The sequence below is a fragment of the Sinocyclocheilus grahami genome, unplaced genomic scaffold, assembly GCF_001515645.1.
Source record: "Sinocyclocheilus grahami isolate Dianchi unplaced genomic scaffold, SAMN03320097.WGS_v1.1 scaffold233.1, whole genome shotgun sequence".
NCBI classification, from domain to species: domain Eukaryota; kingdom Metazoa; phylum Chordata; class Actinopteri; order Cypriniformes; family Cyprinidae; genus Sinocyclocheilus; species Sinocyclocheilus grahami.
In genome coordinates, this window is record NW_015505412.1 from 3,665,356 (window position 1) to 3,689,010 (window position 23,655).

The following is a 23,655-nucleotide window of genomic DNA, read 5'->3' on the forward strand; positions in this document are numbered from 1 at the left end:
TTTTGTTTATATATATTAGGGCTGTCAAAATGGCTGAAAAACTAAATTCGAATTTTGTACTTAAATATGATCAAAATTTGATTTCTATTCGAATTTAAAATGCATAATTTCATTTAGGGTGAAGAAAAGCTTTTGGCTTCTCTCCTGAGGCCACAAGAGGGCGCATCATTCAAAGCATAAGATAACATGACTATGTGCGAAAAAAGTGCATAATGTTTAAAATAATGTTTATAAACCAATTATTAATTAAGTTGCTTAAACAACTATAAACAAAACACCATCATGTATGTATGTATGCATAGTTTAAAACAAAGGGCGGAAAGCCAATCACACAGAGTACATTTTTCATTTAAAAACATGAGATGCAGTGGGATGGGGAAAAACCTGCCATAAAGTCTCGATATATGTTTTTTTCAAAGTTAAACTTGTGTTAATTTTACATGACTTTCTAAACATGCAGCTCTTTTGTGCGAGACGTGAATGCGACACTAATAGATGTCCGTCTAGAAAATGCGTGAAATATGCTTTCTGTGTGAACGGCTTGGTTTCGGTTTTGATGTAAACAAGATCTTCTCCGCGTTGATGTTCTCTTTTTCCGCAAAATTTTTAATGACCAACGCAGCAGCAGCGCCGCATCTAGTGGCTTCAACTGGATAGGCTAAAAAAAACATTATAATGCAACGACACGTACATCGTCATCGCATCTTGTGCGCTACTGATAAGGCTGCCTCCTTAACGCACACCTAAAATTCGAATGCAATGTTTTTGCATTCGAATGTGGATTTTTATTTTAAATTTGACGAATATTCAAAATTTGCATTTTTTTTTTGACAGCCCTAATAAATATATAAATATATATATATATATATATATATATATAGAGAGAGAGAGAGAGAGAGTGGGAGCGATTTTTTTAGTTGTTTGTCTATATAATCTTTATTTCACTAATGAGAGGGAAAATGAGAAATGTTACCGTGGCCAGTAGCTGAAATAAAAATTGTTTTCTGTTTTATTTCAGTTAATGTTGATCTCAACTGAAGTTTTTATTTATTTATTTATTTTTGTGGATGTAATAACTTTATGAAAGATTTATTCAAACATACATTAAATGAAGATATCACTAACAGGTTAGTGTAAGAATATAATGAATGTATTATAGTGCATATGTTTAACAAAATACTTATCTCTAGAGTTTTCTAGTTAACTAACAATCTATGGACATTTAATGTTTTTCCTGAGGTAAATGTAATGTTACGTGACATTGTTTACAAGCTGATGGAGCGATTACATGAAATAGATTTCAGTAATTTGTACTGTTTGTTTAACAACCTTCTGATGTTCATTCATGTTCATCTCATGATAGAACGTCACTAGCTTGGAGCAATAAGGCTTTTTTTCATAATAATTGGCTGCACAAATAGTATTGAGTTGATTTGTGCTGCATGTGATCTTCAGGCCAGTCCAAGCCCCAGTCCAGTAGGGTACAGTCCAATGACTCCTGGAGCTCCATCTCCAGGAGGCTACAACCCTCACACCCCTGGATCTAACATCGACCAGGCCTCCAATGACTGGGTCACCACAGACATCATGGTGCGTGTGAAAGACACATTCCTGGACGGAGGCGTCATCAATCAGACTGGTGTCATCCGGAGTGTCACCGTGAGTGAAGTTTTGAGTGGTGTTCATTTTGATTTTGGGATCTAGATGTGCTGTGACTTTAAGCAAGAATCTGCAAGTAGAAGCATGTGAGATTTGGATTTGCATGTTGCATATCAAGTACTGAGATGCCCAGGGCTGATTTTAAATTTGGCAATGGATTAAGCTTGTCCCTGTTGTGATACAATCCATTCAGTTAGATTTTATGATGATTCATACCCTGTTATTACCCATACAATTTAACTGTTTCATCCATGGAGAAATTCTTCTTTCACATAGGGCGGAATGTGCTCTGTTTTCCTGCGAGACACAGAGAAGGTCGTTAGTATTTCAAGTGAACACTTGGAGCCTGTTACACCAACCAAGAACAACAAGGTACTGCTGACATCATGAAACCAAATGTGATAGATACTATTGTGATTTAATTTTCTTAATGTAAGGTCTTGGGTAATCCTGAGGTGTGTTATTTTGATTTTGAACTTTATCTCATCATTTTTGGCAAAGAAAACACTTTTTACTTTTCCATGTGCTATTATTCAACTAATCGCACGTTTATATTAGTTTAATTAATTAAATATATACTGTTGGGTGGAAAACCATAATGAGCTTTAATATATAGCCTATTTTGCATTCAAGCGCACGCACAGCTTGCCACAAAGCACCGGCACAGGTAATGATTATGTATTGGGCAGAATAGCAAGGAGATATTATATTTTATTAATAAACTATTGTTTTCTATGGAGGCCAAGAGAGCTCAACACACTGCAACTTAAAAAAACACATGCAAATAGAAAATGCACCAACAAATTAAGGGAAGATCTTCATCAGTTTGACAACACATGTACTGCAAATACTCAAAATACAGAAACGTGCAAATACTTGCAACACGACCAAATACAGAAACGCGCTGCAATTAGTAATTTGTGGTTACCATGGTTTAACTATAGTAATCTTTTTTCTTTTCTTTTTTTTTTAAATATTAAAGCCATGGTTAATTTTCTTAAGGGAACTTGTAAAAGTAAGTTAGTCTGCTTACATAACTTTACACAGTTACAGTAATTGTGTACTTCATCAGGTTACTTACAGGGTGTCCGCGGGTCCTTAAGTCTTAAAATGTTTTAAAATTCGGATTCGATGGGTCTTAAATATTTTTGGTCTCATTACCGCTAAAATATCTTCAGTCTGACGGACCTAATGACTTTACAATCATTGGACAGACCGAAGATTTTTTTCTTCCCCACGGTAAGTTACTGTGTAATCAGAGAGAATTGCAACAAGTTAGCAGAATACAGAATACAAGGTCGCGCTGAGGCTCACTCTGTTTGTCTTGAGACTTAAGAACAAATGAGCGTGACTGCACACACAAACTCAGAAGAAACACTGAGGTAAAAATTCTAAATGTTTAGTTTATTCATAACATGATATAGTTAAGTAACCATGACAAGTGAGCTATTTTGCTCAATATTCTCACGACGCAAAAAAACATTCAAAACACCTACAGAGTGCACACATTACGTGAAGTCTAGCGTGCGTGCACATTTACAGTGCGCTCTTTCACTGCATGATTCAGTCTATTAAAATACATTCAGAATGATCACAAATTCAAGACATGGGGCAGAAAATGTGTATATTTATACCACTTCATATAGTTAATCAAGTTCACACGGAAGAGTGCCTTTATGCCAAAAATTACCATATACAAATGTGATAATGATTTTTTTTACAACAGTTTAATAAACTAGAAGTTTTATTAAGAGACTTAAGTTTTAGACACCATATTGCCCTCAATCAGTTGAATGAATGACTCAATACTCACTCATTCAGTGACTTACCGTCACTTACTGGGAGTTTAGTTGAGAAGTATGTTGAAAAGTATGCATTTTCCCCCTCAACATTTCTTATTTGTATACTCCTAAATGCATTTAAAACATTAATCTCATAACATTATTTATTGCAGTTGTAATTATTGTTATTCGCAGTGTAAATTATTTAATCTGACTGGTAGCAGCCCTATAGTGTATATTGAATTTATTGATAAATTATAATAATTTGACGTAAATTAACATAAATTACATAAATTGTAAGATGATGCATGCATCTAAAAAGGTTAAAAATAGGCCTTTGTAAAGGTAAATAAAAATATGCATATTTAAGTATGTAAAAGCTGATAGAACACTGATGAAAATATTGCTTCAGAATAAATTGTTTAATCCACCAAAAATCTCAGTGATGCAGTTATTTTGCAGAGATATTTTGTATGGAATATTGTCTGCTGACATGAAAAGTTAATATCATTTATTACAGCAATATGTTGTTTTCTTTTTAATTTATACACATTAAATATTACATATATGTATGTAATAAAATGTGTACTTCCATTACAGGTTTAGGTCTTAAATGTCATATAAGGGGGTATTAAAAAGGTCTTAAAAAGTCTTAAATTTAACTTGTTCATGTCTGCAGAAACCCTGTACTTAGGCTAATAATATCCAAAAAAGCTAAGGAATCGTATGATCAGGATGTTAAAATAAACAAATATATCACCTTTCAGAGAAGATATAGATAAGCATGTCCCAGCCAGGTTTGTCACGTGTTGCCGTTCCCTTAAAAATTTCCATTGTTGTCTGTACATATTTGCGGCGCGTTTCTGTATTTGGTTGTATTGTAAGTGTTTGCAGCACATTTCTGTATTTGGTCGCATTGTTAGTATTTGCAGCGCGTGTGTTGTCAAACCGATAAAGATGTTTTCTTAATTTGCTGTTGTTGTTTTTTTTTCTATTTGCATATGATTTTTCTTTTGTATCGTGTTGAGCTCTCTTGGCCACCGTAGTTTTCTGACTCTCTGTCAGCCACAAAGATGAAGTTGACAATGCTGACTCGCCATCTCCCAGTACAGTGACGCGCCTTCACAGAGAAATAAATCTTTAATACGAATTACATAGTTTTTGTTTTTGATTTGCATTGGTTGATTTTAAAGTAGACATTTTGAGCTTTATGTAGATATATTTCTCATGCACCTGAAACAGAGACGGCAGAAAGCGTGTCCTGATTGTTTTCTTTATTTTACAAAAGCACAACGTCTTGATGACATTGTGAGAGTATACAAATAAAGTAGACCCTTGACCTAGGGCTGTCGCGGTGAGGGAATTTCCCTTGTGGTAATTTTGAGTGGCTCAATAGCGCGGTATGCGGTTTTACCGCCATAAATATACATACATGCGCATATATATATATTTATACACACACACACACATATATATATAATTTGTGTGTATGTATTAGATATAACTAACGAGGTCATATTCAGAAGACAATGAAACCGTAACCAAATAGCGTTGAAGTGAAGTAAACCGAAGAGAATGACAAAATAACGGTCCACCTAACAGAACATAAACCTGACAATAAGATCGTTAGGCTATCGTTAGCCTATATGTATAACAGTAAGCCTAGTTGTAATCTGATTTTCTAATCTGACTAGACAAGAGACTTTCTATTGATATTTCCTCCTGCGCACATTCTAGACGGGCTGTCAGTCAGTGCAGTTACAGTATTGCGCCACAAGGTGGTGGCTGTCATTCAACTATACTATTCATTCAAAGAGACGTAATGAAACATGCTGTTGAAATCATTTTAACTTTGAGCGCCACTTTAGAAGGCTCAGCTGACCAGGTATGCGTCGATGCTAACACAGAGATTTCGCTTTCCTTGAACATGACAACCTATTTTCACAAATATATATGACTCGGCCTGGAGGACAGACGCAAGTAATCGCACGCGGTCAGTCGATCTCGCTCTCATTCACTGTCTGTTTAGGCTTGTTAAGTGCAAATCTACGGAGCCTCTGTACAAATCAGCATGGTACACATTATGTTATCATTACTAACTTGTTTAATATTCAGTCCACATGCATGAAGTGTAAAACGAGAAGGGCATAACCTTACGAAAAAATAAAACACGGAAAAATCGCGGTTGCTGCAGTTCTTGCATTCCTCTGCGGTTTGCTCGTCAATAGCGCGATATTGCGGTTATCGCGACAGCCCTACCTTGACCGTTTCGAATGATGTATTACTCTTATCTGTATGAGCAAAAATGATGCCGTATTTTAAGTAGTTTCACTGTTACCGGGAAAAAATGTCAGTGATTGCGCCGGCGCCTTCATATCATGCATTAGTGCACTAATAGCTTCCACACTTTGCAGAAAAATTTGGATATCACGGGCACGGACAGTTTTTTTTTTTTTTTCGGCGACTAAGCTACTAATAAAACTTTAGTCGACTAACGTTTACGGGGGAGTCCTACAATCTACTAAATATGTCATGATACATTATATACTGTGTACTGCTTATAAATGAACAAAAAAACTCAAGTATATGTAAAATAGTATGCAATATGCGATAATTAACATTTTAGACAATTCTGTGCAACATTACTATCACCTTTAATCCTGCTCATGGAGTGCAGATATGATATAATATAGTTTAAGATAATACAATTGAAAGTTTCCTTATTACAGTGTAATTATACAATTAATTTACATGCTATAGAATGCAATAAAATTTACACAAAACCCCAAACCAAAGCAATCAGTAATTTATTGTTATTGCTATAATAAATGCATGTAACATTTTTTTGACAAATTATCTAATTTCATATATTAGGGGTGGGGGGGTGGGGGGGGATCGATACAGCATAGTATTGCCATATTTTCTGCGGCAATACTGTATCAATACACAGACGCCAAGTACCGATCTTTTATTATACTATTTGGTAGAATAATAAAATACATTTCTTTACAATCCACTAGATGGTGGTGTTGAGTTTTTTTCTGGTGAGGTCTGCTGGGTCACCTTCAGCAAGCAGTAAGTTAGTAAAATAAAGAGAGCGGCATTGCGGAAAGTTATCAGGAAAGCCCCGTCCGCGTTTAAATCGGATGTATGGACTTACATCGGATTTGTAAACAACGAGGCGGTGTAAGTAGGGATACACCGAAAATATAGGCTACATATAATAATAATAATAATAATAATAATAAATATAGCTGCAAGCAGCGATTTCCGGGGTTCAAGCAGTTAAGGCATTTAAGCACATAAGGAAAAAGATTTTGTGTTAACATGGCTGTAATCACCTAAATCAATGATTAAAAATAGCATTTTGGGCAAATGCAGGTAATTTACCAAAGAAATATGATGATTTTTAACAGTTATGACTGTTATAGCACCACCTATGGTCCGATCACCCTGAAACTTTGCATGCTTAAGAGTCAGCAGTCACATGTTTTCACCAAGTTTCATAAAGTTTTGAGTTTTTGTTTAGTTTTTATAGGCTTTTGGGTATATGTAGCCACGCCCCTTTTCTAAATTACCCCGTTATAGCTCACCAAAGGACAAAATTCAAAAAAATTGATAATTATTGATCTAGGGAGTCCAGAGAATTGTTCTGTTGTGGTTTGATCGACATTGAGCGAAAAACCTAGGACTAGTTCACAAAAGTAGGTTTTTAACGTAATTGAGAATATGTATTGAACGACTTGATTGACAGCATTAGTCCCAGAGACAAAGTTGTTTAGAATGAGGAGATCTATCATATGATCTGAAGATCTAGTGTTTGTGTGAATATATGAACATGTTCTATAATTTGAGGTCATTCACTATACAAATATTGTGTTTTTGAGGCCTTTTTAACTGTTATAGCGCCACCTATGGTCCAATCTCCATGAAACTTTGCATTCTTGTTGAGAGTCACCTGACACATGTTTTCACCAAATTTCATAGAGTTTTGAGTTTTTGTTTAGGTTATAGGCTTTTGGGTATATCTGGCCACACCCCTTTTCTAAATGACCCCGTTATAAGTAACCAAAGGACAAAATTCAACATTTTTTTTGATAATTATTGATCTAGAGAGATATTACTGCAGTGGTTTGATCGAGATTGAGCGAAAAACCTAGGACTAGTTCACAAAAGTAGGTTTTTAACATATTTGTGAATAATTAATGAACGATTTGATTGACAGCAATGGTTCTTGAGGCAAAGTTGTGCATTATGAGGAGATCAATCAAATGATATGCATATTGTGTGGATATGTGAAACAACACGTGATTACAGAGCCAAAAAAACTCATTAGCGCCAACTAGTGGCTGATTTCTTTCAAAATTCTTACAGACCTTTAAGGCCCTGAGTCGAACATGCCCACCGAGTTTCTTTCCGATTGACCTCCGTTAACCTTGTTTAATAGGTGCTTAAACTTGTTTGGCCAATGGCGGCCATGTTTTTTGAGATATGCGAATGTCCTCATAGATACTTGTGCCACTTTGGACCAAGACGCTGCATACCAATTTTCAAGCCGATCAGACCAACGGTTTCCTATTTATAGCTGAATTTGTTTTTTCTGTCTTATAGCGCCCCCAAGTGGCAGAGCTGCGCTTTTTTTTTTTTGACCAAAGATTAAGCTCCTACATACGTGTACCGAGTTTGGTGAAGATATCTCATTCCGTTCAAGAGTTATACTTCAATTAACATTTGGCTAACATTAGCATAGAGGTTTCTTGGCGTACTGTTTCGCGCAGAAATCTAAATTTCAACTTTTTTTTGATAATTATTGATATTCAGTGTCCAGCGAATATTTCTGCAGTGGTTTGGTTCCGATCGGGATTTAGTTCGCAAAAGTAGGTTTGGGATATAGGTCAATTTTACGGAAAAACCGTGCGTCGTAGAGAAAATCTGTCTGACGTGTATTGCTCATGCTCATCGGAAAAGCAAAGTCCGCTCAAATAACGCGGACTTCCTGTTTTCCTGTCCGCTGACAGGAAATTTCTATGCGGTATAGGCCTACTTGTTCCGGTTTGAAGTAGCGCTACTGTGCTGTAACACGCTGTAGGCTAGTTCAACTGTACTGGGCAACGCTACTAAAATAATGCTACCTTCAGTGACGCTATGCTCTGCTCTGCTATGCTCTGCTCATATGCTCTGATAATAATAGCTTTGTAGAACTATACATTATTTGGATTAGTAAAAAAAAAAAAAAAACATATCTGAGTTAAGGTATTAACTATCATGAATGAACAATACATTTATTACAGTATTTATTAATCTTTCTTAATGTTAGTTTGTATGAGAATACAGTTATTCACTGTTAGTTCATGTTAATTCAGAGTGCATTAACTGTTAACAAGCACAACTGTTGATTTTAATAATGCATTAGTAGATGTTGAAATGCTGAAGAACTATTGTTCATTCTTAGTTTATTAACTAAAGTAATTAACTAATCTAATGAACCTTATTGTAAAGTGTTACCAATATTAATATAAATTCTGTCCAGTTTTATTGTTACTTTCAGTAAAATTGTGGTTATTTTATTGGCTTTTTTTAAAATTCAGTATCATTAAAATTGAGTTAAATTTAAAAAGTCTTACAATTACTTTATATTATTTAATAAATAATCATTACAAAGCCTTTTCGGTTTCGGTTTTCGGCCAAGTGCATCCAGAATTTTCGGTTTCCGTTTCAGCCCAGAATTTTCAGTTCGGTGCAACCCTAGATGTAAGACTACATGTTTTATTTAATTTAATTTAAATTTAACAGTAATTTACTTTCAGATGCCCCAATTGCTGAAGGGTATGCACAACTTTTTAGTATAATTCAATAAAACTGAAGTGAGATAAACTGAGAAATGTTTCTTTTTAGTTAAAACAGATGTCAAAGTTTTCCTTTGGAGACATAATTTGAAGTTGGAAAAAGGTAATAAATTGCAATATATCGCAGAATATCGCAATATATTTAAAATCGCAGTAATATTGTATCGTGACACAAGTATCGTGATAACATCGTATCGTGAGGCCTCTGGTGGCCACCCCTATCATATATACATACATAAACTGTTAGGCCTTTAATTTCTTGGGAAATACTGGATTTAGAGTTTTTAGAGAACCACAAGTCCATAATCATGAAAGTCACAGCTGCAAGAACCAATGAAGCATATACTTGCCTGAAATCACTCTTGAATGGAATCCATGCTGCAGACACTTAAGTAATGAGAATTAACCAGGGCAAATTTTGCTGGTCTCCATTATATATAGTGGATGCGCAGTGAAGAGTTTAGGCAATGAACAGGTTTGGAAGCAGAGACAGATTATCACTTGGATTTATATCCTGCAGCTTCTCCCACTGAATCAGATGTCCCAAATTCAGCTTAAGAACCCGGTTATTATGTGTCACAGTCAGTTGTGTTGTAACAACAAATTTGGAAAAATGTTTCTCCAACATAAATAAATGTGAATGTGTGCTTCTCAGGTGAAGGTGATTCTGGGAGAGGACAGGGAGGCCACAGGAGTCCTGCTCAGTATTGATGGTGAAGACGGCATTGTTAGAATGGAGCTGGATGAGCAACTGAAGATTCTCAATCTCCGCTTCCTTGGGAAATTGGAAGCGTGAAAAACACCACGCATTTAAACACATTTTTCTATTCGAATCCAGATGCTGCAGATCATTCACTTTGAGTGAGCTTTCTTTTTTTCTTCTGTTTGTCTTCATCTACATTGTGAAGTAGCTGTCATTTTACATCTTTTTTTTTTTTCTCCTTTGCACTTAGTCGAAGGTTTTAGTGGATAGTCTATTTTGTTTCTTCTGTGGTGTAGAAACATACTTTTTGGCAAACTGATTCCATGTCAAATAAAATGTGAACCATGAGTTCCCAAATCCATCCATCCTGAGTTTTCGCATGAAATATTTCATAGCTGACGGCTGTTCGTTTTAAACTTTTTATTGCCTGCTGGTGTTTAGAACATCGACCATAAAGAGGAATTCCATTTTTATTCACTTAATGAGTGATTTGAGCTCCAACAGATGAGATAAACCGCTGTGCTCTGCACCACGCAAGTTTATTCAACATCATGCTCCATTACATTACTGGTCCATTACATTACTGAACCTTTAATGTCATTAATAACTGGTGTATATTCTGAGTGCATTAAAGGTCTTTCAAAACCCTTTATTCCGTGATTTGTATATTTCCTTCTTGCTCACTAAAGGGAAAAAAATGCCCCAAGGTTAAATACATTAGGAATTATGTAACATTTTTATTCAAACATATGCATCAGGTCTGAGAAAACTGGGAAAAGGACAGTCAAACATGAAATCAGTGAAAGTCTATGACTTCAGCTTCTCTTAGTTACAGGGTTCGTGGGGATTTTCGTAGTTAATTGGAACATAAAAGATGGTGCTGTTCTTTGGACAGGGATGTCCTGTGCTGTTAGACCACGGTAACCGATCAAACTTTTGCTCTTGTTCTTGTTTGGGGCATCCAAGGGTTTGGTTCCTGAAGAGATGGATCTTCAGCTGGATCCACGCTTCACGACCCTAAAAATGAGGAAAGAACAGTCATGCTTTTGGGTTTAGATTTAATTGTAATTTACTTATTTTACTTTTTAATCATTTATTCATGTTATTAAGACTGGGTATTAATACAGATTTCCCAATTCCAATTCATCTGAGGATATTTCCGTTATAATGCCATTTTTGCTTGCATCTGGAAGAAGCTCTCGGTGGATACATTCAATTTATGCATGTACATTGACACAGTATTTCACAGTGGATTCATTATAACACGTCTTTTTGAACTACTTATTAAAAGTAGTAATTTATTTCATGAATCTAGCTACACGTTAGTGCTGTAAGTATTTGGTTCGTTATTTGTGAATCCGACTACACTTGTGCTATGTTGTTTTTACGTGACGCCCACAGACAACTCAAAAGAGACGTTCTTGCCATCAAAAAAAAACTAGGCTACTAAGCCTACTAACTCATATTCACAAAATATGATTGGATATTATTTATTATCTAGTGCCATCTGCTGGACAGGAAGCAATGTACAAATGTCTTTTTACACATCGGGATTTTGGGACTGTTCAGTTGACAATCCCTATTAAACTCGACATTTCTTGATATTCTCGACTGAATCTAGTAAATATAATTGAACAATGCTTATCTCACCTCGCTGTCCGTCACACACTGCAAATCATAGTTTTGTCCGAGCAGCGGGGTCAGAACACCCCGTATGTCATCGTGCTGCAGATCACATCACGGAAAGATTGATGAAGTGTTGCTTCTCAAATCTATTCAAATGTGCCCAATAAACTTACCTTGTATGACACTTCGCATGAGGTTTTGATTCCAGATCTTTCCAAGATACTAAAAAAAATGTAAATAGGGGGAAACAGATGAGCGAATGATAAAATGATATCATGGTAACGTGTATATATATGCTAAAAACACCCACTTGTCAATGTCAAAGAGTCTCCGAAGCTTGACTGCGGCTTGGAAATAAAGAAGCGGTGAACCCATGGCCTCCACACAGCCTGCACACGTCCCGTGTTTAATCCATTCCTCCCTCCTGCCAAACCAAATCAAATTAAAATATGACTGAGCTACTGTCAGACATACCAGATATTAAAGCAGCACTATGTAACTTTTTCTGTGTTCAAAATTTGCTAAATGTATATAATGAGCGAGTACATCATGAATTCATCTTCCAAACCGCGTTTTTGTCTTATTACGAGTCACTACGGTACACTTACAATAAGTACTTATATTTGGACTATTGTAGCCTGGTCGGGTTGTCACCGCTGCGGAGTAACACATACCTGCGTGAATCGCCACAGACTTAAACTTAGAGAAGTAGTTCCGGTTGGAATGTTCTTCCGCGGGATGTGTGCAGTTCTGTTTATTAACCGCTAGAGCGCCAAAAGTTACATAGTGCTGCTTTAAACTTAAAATGCTAATTTCTTCCCACACCTTTTTAAACACCTTTACTGTGGAAATGTGTGTTTCAAGCTGTGAGACGGTAAATCACAAAACACTGAAAGGTCATAGTTTGTGTTTACCAGAAGTAGAAGAAGTGCTTTCCTTTTATAAGTAGTGAATGGGTGCCGTCAGACAGATGATAAAAACATCACAATGTTCCACAAGTAATCCACACCACTCCAAGCCATTCAATTAACATCTTGTGAAGTGAAAAGCTGTGTGTTTGTAATAAAACCATCATCAAGATGTTTTTTTTTTCATTTTACTTCAAACGAGTCGTCTATCCATAGTATTGCTTTCTACAGTAAAAAAGTAATCTTGCCTAAATCAGGAGAAAAATATGCACAGATCAAACCGTTTACCAGTGAAAACAGTCCAAAACAAATATGTCGGTGGATTTTGATGTGAGAGGACAATAGGGGAAGAACTTTTTACAGGAGGAAGCACTATTATGGATTATAGACTGGTATTTTGGCCAGAAGCGACAGTTTAAAAAGTTCAAATGTCTTGATATATGATGATATTTGTTTATTATAAACATGCAGCTTTTCAATTCACAAGATGTTAATTGATGGCGTCGTGTGGAATTATTGTGATGTTTTTATCATCTATCTGACGGCACCCATTCACTGCAAAGGATCCATTGGTGAGCAAGTGATGTAACATTTCTCCAAATCTGTTCCTATGAACAAAAAAATCTACATCTTGGATGGCCTGAGGGTGAGTAAATTCTCACCAAATTTTCATTTTGGGAAGAACTACTTTAAATATTTGATAGATACTGCTGGTCTGTACTAGTCAATAACGTATGGTGATTTATTAATGAAAGAATATTTGAATGACTCTGTCTTACTGCCTCGTGACAGTCCCAGAACAGTGTCCATCTTCATTCGTGAGGACCCAACCAGTGACCAGAGCAGCGACGCAGGCCCAGAGGATGTGTTTATCTGAAACAACACAGCACAATTCAGTTGAAGCAAAATCTATAAATTCAGAACAACTGCAGTCTGACCTATATATAACCTATAAATATATTTCTTTACTGAGATGAAAGCGTGAAGTAACTACCGTAGCTCATGTTGATCCTGCAGCTCTGAGCTCCTGTGATAGTGTCAGCTTCACTTTCCTTTCCCCTAGTCTAACGCAGAAGCGAAACATACCACAAACAAGTGAACGTTCTATGTTTACATACCTGAGAAAAGGAAGTGATACTGCCATGCAGTATGATTAGAAAGAGACTGGGGAGAATTGGAGAAAGTCTCGCCTGAGCGATCTTTCATAATTGAGGCACTTGAAAGTGCAAGATAATCATGATAACAGTGCCCTTTCAAGCCCAATTTTTAGCTTTATATAACACAATGTTTTTTTTTATAACAGCTATTTTTTTTTATAACACAAAGTTTTTTTTTTACACAGAACCTTTTTAATCAAAATGCAAATAAAACAATAATTTTATATTGTTTACCCATTGAACTTTTTAAAATCATGACTGAATTAAATGTCCTTTTATTAAATATGCACACACTGGCATATTATTATAACATAACATTACTTCACAAAGCAAGATATCACTTAAAATTGCCTTTGAAAGACACTAAACAATCAAATGCTAATGTTATAGGTGACATAGATATAAACTAATGAAAATTAAATGCTTATTTGTCAGATGGCTGTAATTTTATTATTTTATTTTTCATTTTATTTTGAAGGTTTGGTAAGTTAAGCTTAAAAACAGTTGTGACAAAATGTAATGCTTATTTGTCTGATGTGCCATTTCATTATTTTATTTTTTTATTTAATTCTATTTTATTTTTGAAGGTTTGGTAGGTGAAGCTGCAAAATAGCTGTGGAAATTCAAAGTTGTTAAGTCCAACCAAAATCATGACTCCATTAATATTTTTATAAAACTTTATCTGTTGTAGAAATAATGACCCACATTCTTGAGAGTCAGATTTCGGGACAGTAATGAATTGTTTTGAAATTAAATAATCTTTAACTTTAAAATGAAGAATGGAGGTAGTAGTGTAGGACCTTTGGACTGTCTCTATTCATGACAAAATACAGGCATAGTTTAAAGGTGACATATCATGAAAATCTGAATTTCCAGGTTTTAAGTGCTATAATCAGGTCCCCGGTGCATCTACCAACCAAGGAAACGTGAAAAAGATGAACCCAGTAACTTTGTTTTGGTAAGCCTTTTTCTGCAAGCGTCTGAGAAAACGAGCGTGTCAGATTTCGCTCCCTTGGTGACGTGGCAAAGGGATCTCATTATAATATTACCACCCCTTAATCTGTAAGTTTACACCCACAGCGTTATCATTTTGATTTCACAGGTGACAACTTGTGTGTACCAGTTCTAATGTCATGGTGAAAGTTTGAGCAAAACATGCTAACTGTTCTGTCTTTGGCTGCACAGACGAGCACAGAACACTATTTAGAGTCCCAGCCTCAGAGGAGACAAGAGAGCAGTGGATTTATTGATTTATTTACTGTATATTGCTGCTGCTACACATATCTAAAATAAACATGCAATTTATTTCTCAGCAGCTTACCTTCACAGACATAACCCACTGTTTTGTAACTCATGTGTGTTTTAACATAAGCTTGTGTGTGAATGAGAACTTAGTTTAGAACTCGCATGCTGTGACAGCCGCTTTCTGTCCATGTGCTTCAGATGTGTGCGCTCAGGAAACTGTATATCAGAAGTTTAAACTCATATGGTATAAAACGCTAAACTTGTGTGTGAATGAGAACTTAGTTTAGTACTCACATGCTGTGACAGCCGCTTTCTGTATATCAGAAAACTGTATATCAGAAGTTTAAACTCATATGGTATAAAACGCACGATTTCAGTGCGATAAACATGATAATCAGAACCAAAACAGATGTTTTTAGTAGATACAAGCTGCTCTATTCTGGAAAAGGGGGCAGGGAGCAGCAGCTCATTTGCATTTAAAGAGACAGGCATGAAAAACAGCATGTTTCTGCATCCACTCAAAATAGGCATTTTCAAAAATATTAAGCACTTAAGCATTGTATTTATGCTATGAAGACATTCTATAGAGTGCTGCAGCCATGAGGTCAAAAGCTGGAAGACTAATTCTCAATGGGTTTCCCTCAAGATTTTCCTGTGGATTTTTATAATGGGTTTTCCAGTTTATGAGTAAAACAAGGTTTGTGGTAAATATAAATTGATGATATTTGGACATTTTATTATTGAATGTGCACTGCATACATTCTTATGGTTACTTAATAAAAAGCCAAATAAAACCATGCTGGTTCAAATTTTTTTTCTCCAGTTTTCAGTATGGTGAAAAACAGCATGTTTCTGCATCCACTCAAAATAGGCATTTTCAAAAATATTAAGCAATTAAGCATTGTATTTATGCTATGAAGACATTCTATAGAGTGCTGCAGCCATGAGGTCAAAAGCTGGAAGACTAATTCTCAATGGGTTTCCCTCAAGATTTTCCTGTGGATTTTTATAATGGGTTTTCCAGTTTATGAGTAAAACAAGGTTTGTGGTAAATATAAATTGATGATATTTGGACATTTTGTTATTGAATGTGCACTGCATACATTCTTATGGTTACTTAATAAAAAGCCAAATAAAACCATGCTGCTTCAATTTTTTTTTCTCCAGTTTTCAGTATGGGTTTGTCTAATTCACGTTGCAGAGTAAAACGCCCAAATATCATCAATTTATATTTGCCACAGACCTTGTTTCACTCATAAATTTAAAACCCCCATTTTAAAAATCCATAGGACAATCTCGAGGGAAGCCATGGCAAATTAATCTTCCAGCATTTGACATCACGGCTGCAGCACTCTATTCGAAAATGTAATTAATTTCGAGATTTCATTTTCATCTCGAAGGCAAATGTTCTCAGATATTCCCAGATAAGAGCATCTGCCCGGCAGATTTCGAGGTTTTGATGGAGGTAGTAATGCAAACACAGACAGAATCCACCCCACTCCGACCTCTGAAGCCCCCAGAATGAGCGCTAGAGCAGTCCCTCAGCAGCCAAGAGCTTTACACCCATCTCCCTCAAACAGCGGCATTTCCGACACTGGCGGAGGAGAAAAGAGCTGGAAGCGATTCAAAGAGTTGATGGGTTTGGGAGGGGACAAGCTTTTTGACGGTGGAGTTTGCTGACTCCGTCCATCTCAAGGAGTCTTGTGTTTGCAGTGTTGACGGAGCGGGCACGTTTAAGAGAGATTTCAAATGCAGGTATGTGAAAACGCACAGTTGTGAATGCCGTCCTCTGTCTGGTGACTCAAAACCGCACTATATGCATGACATAGTGCTTCCCTTTCCTGGCTACTAAAAGGTCCATTAGCCCCCCCTTTCCCGCTGTTGATAAATTGATGGGGCTGCATGCTAGTTTGTCATCTTGAACTTTATGGACAGACACGTATTATTTTATAGACACCATTTGCAGCACAGCTTTCCTTCTGTAATTAGTTGCATACACTAAGACAAAGGGAATTTCCCTGGTGGAGCAGGCAAGAACTCAGGGCTACAGACCCTTTTTTATAGCCCCACTCTTTTAGACAATTTAATTGAGCCTCAGGAACTTGGATGTTTCAGCCCTCTCGGCCAAAACTCTTTCCCCTCACTATATGTTCTCTGGGGAATGATTGCTTTTCTGTGCAATCATGACATATTTCTGAAAAACCATGAAAATGGGTCTTTTGAACTATATAAACTGCTTTCTATTGGTCATTGTGAGGTCACTGGCCTTGTTTCATCATGTAAATGGTTGGGAAAGCTCTGCTCTTGCTGGCCAGGTGATGATGGCCAAATTTGGATATTCTCACATGGCCTTCATTACAGATGCACAGCTGTTTTACTGTGCGCTAATGGGTCATTTCAAAATGTAGGCCAAATTCCCAAAGCTTCAAAATTCAAAATGTGCATGAAATGTGTTGAACATTGAGCTCAACAGGACCGGGACTCAAAAAAAATTGACCGGGACACATTATAAACCTAATCAGTTTGGCTGGTGAATATTAATTATTTGACTTTTTTTACTAGTTGTAACTGATCGACTAAGATGCAGACATTTTTTAAAAACTTTTTATGTGTTTTATGTGCAATGACTTTAATAGACTTGTTGAGCACATTTTAATGAATAGATTAAAAATATTTTTTTCAAAATTAGTTTTTGGGTAGTGGGAAGAAAGTCAAATATTAGGCTGATAAAACTGTATTGATAATATCAAGATAAGAAAAAGTCTCATTGGTAGAATTTAATCAAAAAATTCTTGGAAAGTGTTGCACAGTTTTTATTTATTTTTTGTTGCCTTTTGTTGCCTAATAAATGATCTGTGGGGTATTTTGAGCTGAAACTTTACAGTCACAGTCTGGGGACACCACAGATTTATATTACATATTGTAAAAAGGGGCATAATATGTCTCCTTTAAGACATTTTAAGGCATTATGCTTCAATGAAAAACATTACAATATGCTTTGTAAACATGAAAAATGACTACTACTTTGCAGTTCAGTGTTGCATGTCAGCTGGCAGCTTGGCTGTTCAGAGCGATCTTTCACCGTCTGAATGCTTGGCTCTGGTTCAAAAGCTCTGTGTGTGTCCTTGTAAGGGCCCCAACTAGACAAGAATCAACAAGCTCAACCGAGAGCAGCGTCGGACATGAGGCATTTACTGGTAAATACACTGCTGTTCTTCTTTATTCTTCCATAGTCTGTTGCATAACAGCTGTAGATGTGTTTTCAGGAAGAATCTACTCCTAAAATACTTGTGAAACAGGAACTAAGCCACACAATGATACTCTGACCACCGTACTGCAGACATTGCTTAGGAAAGCTGGTTATTGGTAGTCTTGTTTTTGATACGAAGAGATTATTGTTGTTTTAAAGTTGTACTGTAAACACTGGTAATTTCAATGGTTTTAGAATGACTGACGACCTCTAAAGAAAACACTCAACAGTCACCTGATACCGAAGCACATGCTTTATGAGCAAACCATTCAGTTCCAAACTTTTTGATTGTGCAAACAAATGTTTTAAAAAACCTAATCAGATATAATTTTAAGTACTCTACATGGAAACTAACAGATCATAGATTTGCATGTAAACTTGTTGTCTTGAGTCTCTGCAATAAGTGTGTTCTGATATGAAATGGACACGTGTTTTTTTTTTTAAATGGGCACTGAAGAGGTCATGTCACGATTAGCCTCTCCACATTTAGCAAGCCTACATGCAGAAACACACACACACACACACACACTGGTGGACAGTGAAGTAAAAAGGGGTGGGAAGTTCTCAGTCCAACCTACCATTGTGTATTATGATCTGATTGGTTTGTTCCAGGTGCTGCACACACACACACACACACACACACACACACACACACACTGGTGGACAGTGAAGTAAAAAGGGGTGGGAAGTTCTCAGTCCAACCCACCATTGTGTATTATGATCTGATTGGTTTGTTCCAGGTGCTGGTGAGCAGCAATTGGCTAAAACCACAACTAATTTCTGCTCCACATGAGCTGGGTTGACCTTCAGAACCATAAAATGTTACATTCCTTTCACATGTTTCGTTCTACTTAACTTACTTGAAATATAGCAAAGATATTCAAAATATTCAGGTGTGGATTTGCTTAGTCTTCTCTTTGGGGTCTGAGAGTTCCAAAAGAAAGTTCAAAAATACAACCTAGGCTACTTAAGGCGAGACACTGCAGGTGAATAGGGTAAAAAAAATAACATAGTTATCGCCTAATACTTACCCAGCTGATTGATTACATTGATAATTGCAAAAAAACACACACACACACTGGTGGACAGTGAAGTAAAAAGGGGTGGGAAGTTCTCAGTCCAACCTACCATTGTGTATTATGATCTGATTGGTTTGTTCCAGGTGCTGGTGAGCAGCAATTGGCTAAAACCACAACTAATTTCTGCTCCACATGAGCTGGGTTGACCTTCAGAACCATAAAATGTTACATTCCTTTCACATGTTTCGTTCTACTTAACTTACTTGAAATATAGCAAAGATATTCAAAATATTCAGGTGTGGATTTGCTTAGTCTTCTCTTTGGGGTCTGAGAGTTCCAAAAGAAAGTTCAAAAATACAACCTAGGCTACTTAAGGCGAGACACTGCAGGTGAATAGGGTAAAAAAAAATAACAGTTATCGCCTAATACTTACCCAGCTGATTGATTACATTGATAATTGCAAACATTTTTTGTATTACAAGTTTTCTAAAATGTTAGGTTTAAATATGCGAATGAGTCATTATATAATGATATATGCACTAATTTGCATACATTTTTAGTAAAAAAAATCTAAACACTGGATTATGTCAGTTTCAAAATTCTTGTTACATTTTTTTTGACATATTAGAGTCAAATGTTTTTACAGAGGGAATTTTGGGTATCTCATTTTTGTCACTCCATAATTCAGAAAATGCTTAGAACGGACAGAAAACACTATATTTTCACAATTTTGGGGGGAATAAAATGTTGTATATAATCAAGCAAATTATATATGAACAAATCCCTCTGTAAAAACCTTCAGAATATAGACAGGAATAAAAATGTAAAGTTTGGTGAGTGTAAGTGCTACTGAAGAGGAGATTTATGGCTCAGCGTTGGAGAAAAAAACTCATTTTGAGAAAACAGCCTTTAAAAATATGCATTGTAATTGAAATCTATTGACACAAATAGATAAAGTGCTATAAAAGAAACACTTAACAGTGTCTTATGGATGTTTTCTTTCCACTAGTCAGAAAAAACACTTTATGAAAAACCAAAAAGCCCAAAATCTCAAATTTGACAGGTGCATGAAAAAACTGTGTTTTTGCCTGCAGTGTCTCCCCTTAACACAGACTTAGGTTGATAATTCATGAATTTTCCTAATTTAATGAGGAAAAACACAACAAACTGTCTTTAATGTAAAATGTCAATGGAAAAACTTGTAAAGCCATAGAATCTGTATGCGACAGATAGAAAGTTGTTTCTAGCATGTCTTAGCACATCACTAGCATTTTTGCTGCTACCATGTTTTAACGTTTTAGCATGATTCTAGCATGTTTTAGCATTTTGTTGGCATGTTTTAACATGTTGCTAGCATAATTTGACATGCTGCTACCATGTTTTAGACTATCATTTCAGACATTGCTTACATATATTAGCATGGAACTAATGTGTTTTAGCACATTGTTCTACAATGTTTATGGGATGAATGTTTAATTGACATGACTGAAATATCACTGAATATGCTTCAATAACTCACATACTTAAAATGTAATGAAACTTTGGTTATTTCAGAGTGTTCCCCGGCTAGCCTCACGGGCGTTCAACACAACAGTCCGGCAAATGAAAAACAAGGTGCCCGACAGACAGAAGGTTTTCCTGGTAAGAAGAATTTCAGACTGACATGATGTCAAAAATACACTCTCATACATAAAATATATGAATCAGTTTAGATGGCGTGTGCACTGTGCTCTGATTTACATTTGCACATTTCAGAGGTCAAGTAAAAAGCACATGTACTGTAAAACACATTCAGTTTAAACTGATTCATCATATAGTCTGAAACTCTAGCCCTGAAACAGTCTGTGCATCTTTATAGTGCAAAGACATTTATGATTCTTTAGTATTCCCACAATACAATAATGTTTATTTTATTTACAACTTTAAAATTCAGTGTGAATGTCTTTCTTTCCTCTGTGGAACATAAAAGAATATATATATATATATATATAAATGTTGGTAACCAAACAGTTTCAGTTCTGTTTGTATGTAAAAAAAAATAAAAATAATACTTAAAATGTAATGAAACTTTGGTTATTTCAGAGTGTTCCCCGGCTAGCCTCACGGGCGTTCAACACAACAGTCCGGCAAATGAAAAACAAGGTGCCCGACAGACAGAAGGTTTTCCTAGTAAGAAGAATTTCAGACTGACATGATGTCAAAAATACACTCATACATAAAATATATGAATCAGTTTAGATGGCGTGTGCACTGTGCTCTGATTTACATTTGCACATTTCAGAGGTCAAGTAAAAAGCACATGTACTGTAAAACACATTCAGTTTAAACTGATTCATCATATAGTCTGAAACTCTAGCCCTGAAACAGTCTGTGCATCTTTATAGTGCAAAGACATTTATGATTCTTTAGTATTCCCACAATACAATAATGTTTATTTTATTTACAACTTTAAAATTCAGTGTGAATGTCTTTCTTTCCTCTGTGGAACATAAAAGAAGATATATATATATATATATATATAAATGTTGGTAACCAAACAGTTTCAGTTCTGTTTGTATGTAAAAAAAAATAAAAATAGAAACCAAAACTGTTTGCTTTCAACATTATTGAAAATATCATCTTAAAGATATAAATATATTCTATATGGTAATGTAAAATAAATAAATAATTAAGAATTTATTACTTATTGTTAATAACTGTAAATATGCAAGACCTTTATAAGTTATTAATAATTTAGAATAAATAACACAAATAAATAAATATGTATTATAGAACTAATGAATCATTATAAATCAATCAATAAATAACTATATTAATTATTAATATTCATATTATTCTTTGTGTATCTAATGTGAAGAAACATTATATTTCTACCTGCAAAGATTACTTAAGCATAACAAAAAGGACTTTTCAATTAATACAACTATACAAATTTTATGTTGCATTGTGGCCATACATTGCAAGAGTAACATCTCCTTTTGTTTGCAACATTTATCCACACTTACAGGAGGATAACGGTCTGCCAGTCCACATTAAAGGAGGTTCCACTGATGCCCTTCTGTACCGTTTGACCATGACCATCACAATAGCAGGTACAAAACCCTTGTGGACAATCATGACAACTTGACATTTCTTTTTTATTTAGGTTTATAAAATGCACATACCAGTATTAAGAGAAGTCTTCTCTCTCTTTGTGGTTCTCTTTAGGCACTGGCTTTTCCTGTTACTGGTTGCTGGTGGCCTGTATGCCCAAGAGTAAAGCATAATAACTTGGATACTGCATGATGCTGTACAAATCTCATCTCATTTTGAAAAATTTCATTTTAAATATATTAAACAATAAACCACATATATGAAAGAGGAATACATTAAATTCTACATCTTTATACAGAAGTGTTTGGTCACTACAGTATACACTACTGTTCAAAATTTTTTGAAAGAAAAGTATTTATGTACTTATAAGAAGTACTTATGCTCACCAACATTATCAGTGTCTTTACTGTCACTTTGGATCAATTTAAAAGTATTAACCGCTTTAAAAATCGTTCCAACTTTTGAATGGTAGTGTATCACTGGCATGAATCAACAATACACACTTGGCGCCACCTAGTGGCTATAGCAAAACACAGCTTAAAATAAAAGGCTGTTCAGATGTATTCAAAAATTATGTGTGATCTAACTGCATAATACAATTTAAAAACTGCTCACTGTTTATCGAATTGGGTTTGTGCCACAAGAAGAGGTCAGCAATTTTTAAAAACTTTGGTCCAAAAAGATACCAAACAATACTTTGAATGCTGTGCAAAGTTAATTTTTAATATCATTCTTAAAAGTCAGTTAAATTTCATACAAAGATGAAAAAGCCCTTTTTTTAGTGGTTTTGGTACAGCATGCATAAGTGCAGTAAGCTGAGGTTCTCTTTTGTACGTAAAATTGCAAGAAGCATAGCTGCATTGAAAGAATAACACATTTTTTAAGATTTGAATTCAGAAAAAAAATCCAGTTTTTATCAGGAATTAAGATAAATTTACAGAATTAAAAAAATTTATGGAAAGCATCACGCAACCAAGATGCTAAAAAACTACCGAGATGAAAGCGTAAACATCTAATAAACCTTTAGATTTGGGAAATCTTACCTTGAGATTGTCACACTTCACAGAGAGAGAGAAAAAATAATTGTTTTTTCCCACATAGGGTGACATAAGATAATTCAACACTGTGCATTCTGAACACTATTATGAACTATTTTTTTCTAGTTATAATTATATACTAAATTAACCAATCAATTCAATCAAATTAATTCATCAAGACACAGAATGCAAAAATCTATAGGGGTCGGTAAGATTTTTAAATGTTTTAAAAAAACACCAAGGATGCATTTTTAAAATCAAAAATAAAACCGCAATAATTTGAAATAACTGTTTTTATTTTAATATATTTTAAAATGTCATTTTAAATTTC

At 35.3% G+C, this 23,655-nt stretch overlaps 3 protein-coding genes and 1 long non-coding RNA gene across 6 annotated transcripts in view; 2 read left to right on the forward strand and 2 right to left on the reverse strand.

The window, feature by feature from the left end:
• The window catches only part of LOC107597543 (transcription elongation factor SPT5), a 28,906-nt gene extending 18,428 nt beyond the window's left edge, over positions 1-10,478 (forward strand). For all 3 annotated transcript variants that reach the window (XM_016288662.1, XM_016288661.1, XM_016288663.1), the window contains 2 exons: positions 1,936-2,031; positions 9,942-10,478. In XM_016288662.1, coding sequence (XP_016144148.1) covers positions 1,936-2,031; positions 9,942-10,082 — 237 coding nt within the window. In that variant the 3' untranslated portion in view covers positions 10,083-10,478. The remainder of the gene's footprint in view (positions 1-1,935; positions 2,032-9,941) is intronic.
• On the reverse strand, positions 10,269-12,188 carry LOC107597545 (ribonuclease Oy-like). The gene is made up of 5 exons (XM_016288665.1): positions 12,162-12,188; positions 11,926-12,039; positions 11,789-11,837; positions 11,640-11,714; positions 10,269-11,006 (listed from the first exon to the last, which is right to left on the reverse strand). The coding sequence occupies exons 1-5, from the start codon at positions 12,164-12,166 to the stop codon at positions 10,815-10,817; spliced, it is 435 nt and encodes a 144-aa protein (XP_016144151.1). The 5' UTR covers positions 12,167-12,188; the 3' UTR covers positions 10,269-10,814.
• Positions 12,189-13,167: 979 nt separating this feature from the next.
• LOC107597548 (uncharacterized) lies at positions 13,168-22,431 on the reverse strand. The gene is made up of 3 exons (XR_001610471.1): positions 22,359-22,431; positions 13,518-13,587; positions 13,168-13,396 (listed from the first exon to the last, which is right to left on the reverse strand). It is a non-coding gene; the product is annotated as an uncharacterized lncRNA (long non-coding RNA).
• LOC107597546 (cytochrome c oxidase subunit 7A2, mitochondrial-like) lies at positions 18,026-23,576 on the forward strand. Its single transcript, XM_016288666.1, has 4 exons — positions 18,026-18,122; positions 20,749-20,835; positions 22,202-22,286; positions 22,402-23,576. Exons 1-4 carry the CDS (start codon positions 18,108-18,110, stop codon positions 22,458-22,460), a joined length of 246 nt encoding a protein of 81 aa, XP_016144152.1. The 5' UTR covers positions 18,026-18,107; the 3' UTR covers positions 22,461-23,576.
• Positions 23,577-23,655: the final 79 nt, after the last annotated feature.

Bases quoted from the DNA above. Each gene is read 5' to 3' on its own strand.
- LOC107597545 (XM_016288665.1), bottom strand. The intron at 11,838-11,925 runs GTGGGTGTTTTT...CATTTTTTTTAG, and splicing joins AGACTCTTTGACATTGACAA to TATCTTGGAAAGATCTGGAA. The intron at 11,715-11,788 runs GTAAGTTTATTG...TGTGATCTGCAG, and splicing joins CATGCGAAGTGTCATACAAG to CACGATGACATACGGGGTGT.
- LOC107597546 (XM_016288666.1), top strand. The intron at 20,836-22,201 runs GTAAGAAGAATT...CCACACTTACAG, and splicing joins ACAGACAGAAGGTTTTCCTG to GAGGATAACGGTCTGCCAGT. The intron at 22,287-22,401 runs GTACAAAACCCT...GGTTCTCTTTAG, and splicing joins CATGACCATCACAATAGCAG to GCACTGGCTTTTCCTGTTAC.